Genomic DNA, 10,654 nt, shown 5'->3' on the forward strand with positions numbered 1-10,654 from the left:
ATGTATATGTATATGTATATATATATATGTATATGTATATATATATATATAATGTATGTATATGTATATGTATATGTATGTATATGTATGTATATGTATATGTATGTATATGTATATGTATATATATATATATATATAATGTATGTATATGTATATATATATATATATATGTGTGTGTGTGTGGGTTTAATATCTACATGCATATAGATGTTTTACTTAAATGAAAGTCACTTGAGTCTATTCTGGATGGAATTAAATTAGGCCACACGTTCTCTCCCTGTATGTACATAGTTACTGTTTATATACCTTTATTTTATTATTATTATTATCATTATTATATTTATTTTTGTAAAAATGAAAAAAGGTTATAAACAACTTAACAAATGTGGAGTACAATTTACATTTAAAACGCCTGAAGCCTATATGTAAAGTGAAATATGTTATATGACTACACCTATAATCAAAATAAACATAAAAAAAACCATTGTGTTTTATCATGATATATAAATTTTGTACTATTAGACAAAAAAACATTTAATCTCTGTATAAAAAGGATGCAAGCTGACAATCTGTTTTTGTAGCAATAAAATTACATGTCTTAAAGTACCTTTAACAGAGGTACAGATGAAAGATGAAAAGACTAATTTTATGCTAACAAACAAAGGTGATGATTCAGTAAAGTCTTGTGGATCAGCTGAAGCATCATCATGAACATCAATGCAGAGTGACTTCTTATTCACTACATTTTGACACTTCAATTTACATAATGGTTTTCGTTGCTGAACAAGGTGGCCACAGAGCTGTTTGCCTCCTCCAGTTTTGCAATATCAATCTGACGGCTTGTGGCTTTTCCTTTGGTGGGCCGCACCCCAGTCATCTCCTCATAAACAGGAACTACAGGCTGTGGCTTTCTACGGTTAGGCCATCTACACTGCATGTGAGAGGAAATCGGTAAAAGTGTGGGTTTAACTGAAATGTATAGTGGGGAGTAAACCATAGAATGACACCTTTAAATCACATATTTGATGGCAAATCACCATCAACATTTTGATTTTTTTGATTTTTGAACCAATATTATAACAATTAAACACTGTATTGTAAAATAAAGTTGCAATGAAACTTTTTATGCATTAATAAATTGTTTTCTCGTAGAATTTGTGTTATTCTTATAATTATTATTATTATTATTATAATTAACTTATTCCCCAATGATGGGATCCATAATATATAGGGACCAAGTGGTTTGAGGAGAAAAAAAGTCCACGGACCTATTATTATATGCAGTTTTCTTCTCATTTCAGTGAATAGCAAGACATCTTGACTATAACTAGGAGTTTTAGTTATTTCATGTCTTTTTGCCTAAAGAACAAACTGAATAAAAGGTGACACAGTTGAATTTAAACTCAAACTTGAAACTCTACATAAAATACTTACACAGTAAGCTGTAGCGAGAGTTAAAACCAGAACACCCAGCAGACATGCAGCTCCAGAGATCACATACAGCAATGGCAGGTAACTTGAACAATTACAAGGCTCACGAGCTGCAACACAGTCACAACAAATACAGTCACAATAAAGAGACATGCTGTAATACAGTGCACAGCATAAATTACATAAATGACACACCCCCTCTGAAACTTAAATTACTTATTTAGAAGACATGTTAGGGTTCTTTAGAGATATAATGCTCCAGCAAGTCTGCTTAATCAATTACCAAAGAAGAATATCAAAATTATTCAGGAAAATAAGATTTTCTTATCAAGGTTATAAAATGCTGTGTAGCAAAAATGAGTACACCCTCCTAAAAGTTACTAAATAAAACAAAATAAAAATGTTCTGGTGTAAGTTTAAGGCAATGTTTGATCAACAGGTAAGTATGTTGAACCAAAACATTTAAAGAGAAGTACTTTCTTGACAGTTAAAAGTGTTATATAACCCAGTGAATCGTTCTCAGACTTAATGCTGACAACAACAGAACAACTTGGGAGAGAACTGTCAGGAGATTTATTTCTTAGCACAAAAGAGGACAGTGGTACAAGAGGATTACAAAATCATTGTTTTAAGTGTGAAAATATAGCAAAAGTAACACAGAAATTCAAAAACAATGGACTTGTGACAAGGCCCCTGAAATAATCAGGCCTTCATTTTAAGCTTTCATTTAGTGATGAGGGATTTTTTTGCTAAACAAAGAGCAGGAGAAATACCAAGAGAGTGTCTCAAAGCCAGCAAAAGCTATGGAAAGAGTGACTGTTTATCTCACAGAGTAAGATGCAGCCTGCAGAAATGAAATGCATGGTTGTTGTTCTCACTGGCACTACCTACTGTAGCCAAGGCACAATAAAGTCAGTTAACCATTTCCAAAGCCCTTATTTACAAAATATAGATTCTGGGAATCAATACTCTGGTCTCATGAGACCAAATCAAACATTTTGGATCTAACTGCATCCAGAATGTTATGGTGTTGCTAGAGGAGGAGTACAGTGAGAAGTTTATGGTTCCCAAAGTAATAGTAAAGCTATTATATAGGGATGTATGAGTGCTGAAGGTGTGAGGGAGATGTGCTTTATCAATGCTGTCATGAATTCCCACACCACTGTGTAATTTAATACACAAACTTGAAACAGAAGATGTTACCCTTTCCTCATTCCCTGCATTGTTGGGCATTTTTTCAACATGACAATGAGGATATGCATTCTCCCAAGGTGAAAAACCTTTTGTGGACATGTATTGCACTCAATCTTAACACTCTTGAGCACCTATGAGGGATTCTGTAATGACGAGTGGAGCAACACTCCCCATTAAGATCAGGGTATTTAAGGAGCTCATCATCCAGGAGTTAAACAGGACAGATGTGACAATTTGTCATGAACTTGTACACTCTGTGCCAATAAGGGTCAGAGCAAGTATATTCAAAATTATGGAGGGCATATAAGTACTAGAATATTATACATTTGTTGAATTAAATCTAGGGTGTACTCATTTCTGCAATTCTTAATTTGAACAAAATTGGCTAATTTACTTATTTTATAGCTATTAATGACATATATTTCTCAGTTTTTATTATGTATATGTTTAATACATTTTAGTTTTGCCATCTTTCCATGAACTGTATTAGTGATCACAAAGAAAATTCATCTTTTGTATTTGTTCAAAAGGGGTGTACTCATTTATGCTGTGCACTGTACTAGTGTATATAATGTATTGTATTTACTCACCTGTCTTGTTTTATTAAAGATACACTGCTGATTTTGTAATCGGCCATCAATGAACACACACACACATATATGTAAGAAATAGCAATAAGAAATAGCTGAACATGGTATTATTTAGTACTCTTTATAATGCCTATTACTAAACGTTAGTTCATACTGAACAACACTGTGTGCAGAATTATTAGGCAAGTTGATTTTCTGATTTTACCAATTATAAACCACATTAATCTTAATAACTACTATTAATATTGTATTTAATAATTTATAAGTGATATATAATTTTTAATGAAGGCTGGAAATGAAAAATGCGCATGTGAAACGTGTGCATAATTATAAGGCAGGTTTGCTTTTACAGGCAAAATGAGGCAAAACAGAGATTTAACTCAGACTGAAAAGTCAAAAATGATTAAATGCTCATTAGAAGGACGCAATACTAATGCAATACTAGAAATTGCAAAGTTAAAGGTGCCCTCGAATTAAAAATTGAATTTATCTTGGCATAGTCAAATAACAAGAGTTCAGTACATGGAAATGACATACAGTGAGTCTAAAACTCCATTGTTTCCTTCTTCTTCATTTGTTTAAAAAACCTCCGAAGAAGAGGTGAATCTCAACATAACACCGACTGTTACGTAACAGTCGGGGTGTACACCCCCAATATTTGCATATGCCAGCCCATGATCGAGGCATTACACAAGGGCAGAACTTCTGGATGTGCACAGCTGAATCATCAGACTAGTTAAGCAAGCAAGGAAAATAGCAAAAAATGGCAGATAGAGCAATAATAACTGACATGATCCATGATAACTTGATATTTTTAGTGATATTTGTAAACTGTCTTTCTAAATGTTTCGTTAGCATGTTGTTAATGTACTGTTAAATGTGGTTAAAGTTACCATTTTTTCTTACTGTATTCACGGAGACAAGAGCCATCGCTATTTTCATTATTATGCATTATAATGCATAAACACAACTTAATTCTTTATAAATCTCTCCAACAGTGTAGCATTAGCCATTAGCCATGGATCACAGCCTCAAATTCATTCAGAATCAAATGTAAACAATATAACAGTATACAATACTCACATAATCCGACGCATGCATGCAGTATGCATGACGAACACTTTGTAAAGATCCATTTTGAGGGTTATATTAGCTGTGTAAACTTTGTTTATGCACTGTTTAAGGCAAGCGTGAGCTCCGGGGGTGGAAAGCGCGCAATTTAAAGGGACCGCAACCTGAATCGGCGCATTTCTAATTATGCCCTAAAATAGGCAGTTAAAAAAATGTATTACAAAAAAATCTATGGGGTATTTTGAGCTGAAACTTCACAGACACATTCAGGGGACACCTTAGACTTATATTACATCTTGTAAAAAAAACATTTGATGGCACCTTTAAAGCATGACCAATGGACAGCAAAATGCTCATTGGGTCAGTGGGGTCATACAAAAACATCTGGAGAAGAAAAGACACGTTAACTGCAAAAGAATTAAGAATTAAGGTGAAGAAATAAGTGTGAAACCATCAGAACCCTTTAGTCTCCAGCGCCACCATTTCCCAGTACTGAAACCTACCTGGAGTCTCCAGAAGTGCAAGGTGTCAGGATCTCAGAGACTACAATATTACAATATCAATACAATATCAAATACAATATTAATAGTAGTTATTAAGATTAATGTGGGTTGGAATTGGTAAAATGTGAAAAAAAATATGATCAGAAAATCAAATTGCCTAATAATTCTGTGTATTATGGAATTGTTGCGGCCATTTATGTCATTAATAATAATAACAATAATAATAATAATAAAAGTTGCAAGCAGCATTTATAGCATTTATTTTATTCAAGCATGTAAGGCCTTTAAGCACATAAAAAGATATTATATTTTATTTAGCAATCGTGTAAGTACTTAGATCATATATGGAAGAAAAAATTACAGCCAATACAGGCAATTTAGTAAGGAAAAATATGTTTTTTAAAGGTTTTTTGACAGTGGTTTGATCTCCACCACTTTTTTGTGTTAATTTTGGTGAAAATATCTCATTTTGCTTTGGAGTTATAGAAACGTATGTATATGAGAGCATAAAAAATGACCCATGAGTGACTTTGAATTTTTTTTTGCCACTTCCTATCAAAATTTTGACTTTTGGGCAGTGACATATAGTTAACCAACTTTGGTGCCGTGTTTCCTACGCTGGTCTTGTCTCGATTGGACTAATGGTTTCAAAGATATTCGCAAAATTTGTTTAAGCTCTAAATCACAACGTTGCACAAACCATAAGCCGAAACCTGGCAAGTCTGGTATCATTGAACTCGGCAAGGTTTCAGGTGTCTAAGGACGTGACTCCCGGGAAAATAAGTCGACCACACCCAAAGTTACATAAATTTTCAGCCAAAACCATTAAAAACATATATTTTTAAAGCTTTTAACAGTTATAGCGCCACCTATGGTCCGATCTTCATAAAAGTTGGCATGCTTCTTTAGAGTCATATGCTGCATGTGCAAGTTTGAGTTTTTGTTTGGGATTCATAGGCTTTTGAGTATATTTTGCCATGCCCATTTTCTAAATGACCCCTGTTATAGCAACCCAAAGGGTAAAGTTAAACTTTTTTTTGATAATTATTGATCTAGAAAGTCCAAAGGATGTTTTTTTTTTTTTGTGATCTGGCGAAAAACCTAGGACTAGTTTGCAAAAATAGGTTTTTCAGATATTCGCGAATAATTAATGAACGATTTGATTGACAGCATTGGTTCTTGAGGCGAAGTTGTTCAGAATGAGGACATCTATGAAATGATATGCATCGATATTAAATTGATATGCATTCTTATAGACCTTGAGTCGAACAAGCTCACCAAGTTTTGTCATGATTGGCCTCCGTTAACCTTGTCTAATAGGTGCTCAAATTTCATTGGCCAATGGCAGCCATGTTTTTTGAGATATGCCAATGTACTCATAGACTGTCATGCCCCCTTGGTCCAAGACACTAAATGCCAAATTTCAAGTCGATCGGACTAACAGTTGCATAGTTACAGCTGTTTTATTTTTTTTTCCAAGTTATAGCGCCACCTAGTGTCCAATCGACACGATTTTTTAATTGTGACCTAAGTTGAGGCCCTGCACAAGTGTACTGAGTTTGGTGCATATATCTAATTTTGTTCTTGAGTTACAGCTATTTTAGTAAAAGTGGCTCATCATTTGTTTTGGTGCCCCTTAGCGACTGTGAATCAAAATTGCAACTTTTTTTTTTGATAATTATGACTCTGACTCCAGAGAACATTTCTGCAATGGTTTGGTTCTGACTGAGTCAAAAACCAAGGACTAGCTCGCTAAAGTAGGTCTTTTGTCCGCCTTGAGCCAAGGATTCCAACAATACAAGACACTTGCGCCTAGGCCTAACGGTTCAGGAGTTATGAGCCATTTCATACTTTTGACTGCTGTAGCGCCCCTGTCAGGCCGATCGGGGTGAGCCTTGGTGACGTTGTAAGCGTTATGAGTACTACCAGCCCTCAAAGTTTCAAGTCTCTACGACTTATGGTTTGGTCTGCCTGATCACTTTTAGGGGAGAATGCTGATCCTTCGAAAATTTAACAATTACACGTGCTTGCCTTGAACTCCTAATAATAAAACAATAACAAAGGTAGAAGCCGAAAGAATTATGCACAAAAATGTATCTCTTTTTCAATAAATAAACTATGTATGTTTCTGCCTAAGTTTAATTTATTTTAAGTGTCATTCTTCTGGGGTTCTGTAACCATCAACTGCAAATAAAAAAGAACATTACACAACAGTTTGTTATGGTCCTCTAATTTGATTTGTGAAGCAGTGTGCAAGAGTGCTGATACGTTTAGTATATTTTCACTGTATAACTTAAGTTTGCAGACTTTATACAGACCACACTATAAGAGTATTGTCAGTTTCTAGGCTTTGTGTCTACAGCTGTGCTAATATTTAGTACAACAGCACTCTTGACTGTGGCAAGAACTGTGGTATAAGTAAACACCATAGACATTACAATAGACCTGGATCTAGACTGTTTCATGTAAAGTCATATTTGATGAAATATAAATAAAAGTCACCTACAGAAGTCTTCGACATAGATGAAGAACTCGATCTTGCCAGGGATATTCTTGTCATATGGAAGATCACCATAGTGGAATTCACAGTGGTACACGTCTGTGTCCTGACCTTGCAGGTTTGAGATTGTCAGATGAACTGTGTGGTTGAAGAACTCATCACGTACAGTAATGCGATTCTTGTCCTCAGATTTATTGATAAATGGTGTGTTTCCTTTTGAAAGATACATTACTTGACTGGTCTGCAGCAACCTGCGTTTCAGTGAAAAGGCAAATAGGTTTTTCTCCTTGTTTGCCGATACACAGGAAATGTCAATGGATGAATTTCTCACTCTGTGGATATAAACAATACCTCCATGTGCTGAGGTGAAATGGCTACAAGTTAGTAACATTTAGATGAATCGCGTGTATTGCACAACTCATGCCTAGTTACACAAACTAAAAGAACTGTTTTAGTTTGCTAAAATAAAATTCAACATTTAACAAGTCTTATGAGAACACTTTTGCCACAAAACATTTCTGTACATAAACTTTATTTTCTCTGCTTACCTTCTTATGTAAGAGTGTATCAATTATTCAGTCTTTAAATCAGTCTTAAAAAAAAAAAAAACTATAACAAAAAGGTTAGAATCAGTATGAAATATTTACTTACCAGTTACAGAAGGGGTGATAAGAAACAAGAGAGTAACATGAACATACTTCAAACCTAACATTATTGAAGAGGAAATTAAATAATAGTGACTGAGGTAAGAAAGCCAGAAACATCTGAGCGTAACAAAGAAATAATGTCAGATGAACACGAGGAGCACAGTGACTCCACCTCGAAGGGGTGTGGGGTTTGGGGCCCTTTACAGATCAAGAGAAAAAGGAAACTAGTGTTGGGTGGTTTGTCAACTTCAGTTCATTACTGTAACACATACAGATTTTTGCATAGAGTCATCTTCACTTTAAGTATCTCAATAGTGTAATGTTTGATAATAATAGTATGATAATAGTGTAAAAACACAATAGAACATAAACATGAACGTACAAATAAATCTCAATTGATTATGAGTGGTAAATCAAAATTACCCAAATTAAAAGGACTGCTTCATTGCAATCTAAAAAGAAAGAATATATGCATACTCACACTTTCAACATTTAAAGCCTGGACACAATATCTTCAACAAAATGAATCTAAAGTCGTTTGAATGAACCTGACCATTTACTTTCTGATGCCAAGAACTTTCTTCAGAGCTTATTCACATCTCAGGATGAACTGTTATACTGCCTCTTAGAGGGAGTACAGAGAACATACACAGGACAAAACAAAACAGATTAATGGTCGTGTCAGTTAAGAAAAACAGGGAAACAGGATTCAGGTTATTAATCTGCATCTGGAGACATCTGTTACACATCTGTGAGGGTAGGAAAACAAGTAGTCTGAAAAGAATTGCCATCTTAGGTAGAACATCCTGCTGGAGCCACAGAATGTATATTTAGACCAATCCAGTTGGCAAAATATAAAATTTAGCTAAAATACATTTGGCCAAGCAAATAAGCAATAGACAATACATTTTGTTAATTGACAGTTGCTACATAGGTCAAGGAACCTGAACTCAATCAGGTGACAGAAAGGCTCAATTGAGAGACTATTTCCTCTCTGGTGTAGATAAACAAACACGGTGTGAAATTTAGGTGGGAAGGAAGAGTTGTAGTCTGCCAGCAGGTTAAAACATGAAGGAAGAGCTGCTGTTGAGCCAGTAGATGACTGGCTTATCAATGGCCTTAAATAAAAAAACATGTCTGATTCCCAAGCACCTGTTTGGAGACTATACAAAAGCCTTTTCCCCCTAATGCTTAACAATAAAATCTTTTTAACAAAACGTTTTCAACTTCACCGTTATAACGGGTGGGGTTATGAGGCTAAGGGAAACTACTGCAAGACATTTTTTAAATGTGGATTTTTCAAATGTGGTTTCTTGTTTTTGTAGAATAAATGTGTTCTCAAGAATGTTAAAATGGTTTAACTGTTACTTCTCAGGGCTGAACATAACTGGATTTCTGCAGAAAAAAAATCTCATGGTCTGGCAATCATCTGTGATAAATTTGAATATTAAGTGTTTTCACATGTATTCACAACACGCACTTGTACTCCTTTGCATACTCAGAAAAAAAAATCTGACTGATGTTCAATTAAAACGAGCTAAAGCAACACACTTTTGAACACTGTCTTAATTACTTAATTTCAATGTATTCAATACACCTATTTAAAACTAAAGTTTATCTAATCCATTTTAGTTTACATTACTGTAACTGGGCAGTGGATTTGTAGTTCCCAGCATGCTTTGCAAGGGACTGCATTAGGAGAGCTTAATTAAGAGATTAAGCATTTTATTTTTCAGTAAAGGAAAAGACTTGTCAGTGTTTATGATGGACATTTATTAGAGTTTCTGAACATTGCGGTTATCATTGTGCTTGAAGAGTGGTGCTTGTGCTGTGGGCAGCTCTATGATGGTGTGAGATTAACTGATTCACTAATAACTATGTAAGCACTGACACCAGCCTTGCCATATTTGTTCATTCTATACATTTCATATACTGATCAACTAAGGTGCACCCGAAAAATTTGTTCAATGAATTTAATTAAGGAAACATTTCCACGCAAAATTGGCACAGTATGAAAGAATTAATTTTATTTAAACAAAATGTTTTGTTGAGCCAACTTAAAGGGTTAGTTCACCCAAAAATTTAAATAATGTCATTTATTACTCACCCTTATGTCGTTCCACACCCGTAAGACCTTCATTTATCTTCGGAACACAAATTCAGATATTTTGATTAAATCCGATGGCTCAGTGAGGCCTCTATAGACAGCAATGCCATTGAAAATCAAGATACATACAGTAAAGGTACTAAAAACATATTTAAAACAGTTCACATGAGTTCAGTGGTTCTACCTTAATATTATTAAGGGAAGAGAATACTTTTTGTGCACCAAAAAAAAAAGCGTACTTTTCAACAATATAGAGATGAACCGATTTCAAAACACAGCTTTGGAGCTTTATGAATCGAATCAGTTATTCGGAGCGCCAAAGTCACGTGATTTCAGCCGTTTAACCATTTGCTAGGAGATCCGAATAACTCATTTGATTTGTATAGCCAAGCAGTGTTTTGAAATCGGTCCATCACTATATTGTTGAAAAGTCGTTTTGTTGGCACACAAAAAGTATTCTCATTGCTTAATAATATTAAGATTGAACCACTGAACTCACATGAACTGATTTTAATATGTTTTTAGTACCTTTATGGATCTTGAGATTGCTGTCTAGAGGCCTCGCTGAGCCATCTGATTTAATCAAAATATCTGAATTTGTGTTCCGAAGA

General features: G+C 34.5%; 1 protein-coding gene across 1 annotated transcript; it reads right to left on the reverse strand.

The window, feature by feature from the left end:
* Window positions 1–106: 106 nt before the first annotated feature.
* cd7al (cd7 antigen-like) lies at window positions 107–8,113 on the reverse strand. Its single transcript, XM_067373602.1, has 4 exons — window positions 7,941–8,113; window positions 7,296–7,649; window positions 1,435–1,541; window positions 107–931 (listed from the first exon to the last, which is right to left on the reverse strand). The coding sequence occupies exons 1-4, from the start codon at window positions 7,999–8,001 to the stop codon at window positions 755–757; spliced, it is 699 nt and encodes a 232-aa protein (XP_067229703.1). The 5' UTR covers window positions 8,002–8,113; the 3' UTR covers window positions 107–754.
* Between the last annotated feature and the right edge of the window lie 2,541 nt (window positions 8,114–10,654).

The sequence above is a fragment of the Chanodichthys erythropterus genome, chromosome 21 (genome assembly GCF_024489055.1).
Source record: "Chanodichthys erythropterus isolate Z2021 chromosome 21, ASM2448905v1, whole genome shotgun sequence".
Lineage (NCBI taxonomy): Eukaryota > Metazoa > Chordata > Actinopteri > Cypriniformes > Xenocyprididae > Chanodichthys > Chanodichthys erythropterus.

Bases quoted from the DNA above. Each gene is read 5' to 3' on its own strand.
- cd7al (XM_067373602.1), bottom strand. From the start codon at position 8,001: ATGTTAGGTTTGAAGTATGTTCATGTTACTCTCTTGTTTCTTATCACC. The intron at 7,650-7,940 runs GTAAGTAAATAT...ATTTCACCTCAG, and splicing joins TATCACCCCTTCTGTAACTG to CACATGGAGGTATTGTTTAT. The intron at 1,542-7,295 runs GTAGGTGACTTT...ACTGTGTTGCAG, and splicing joins CATCTATGTCGAAGACTTCT to CTCGTGAGCCTTGTAATTGT.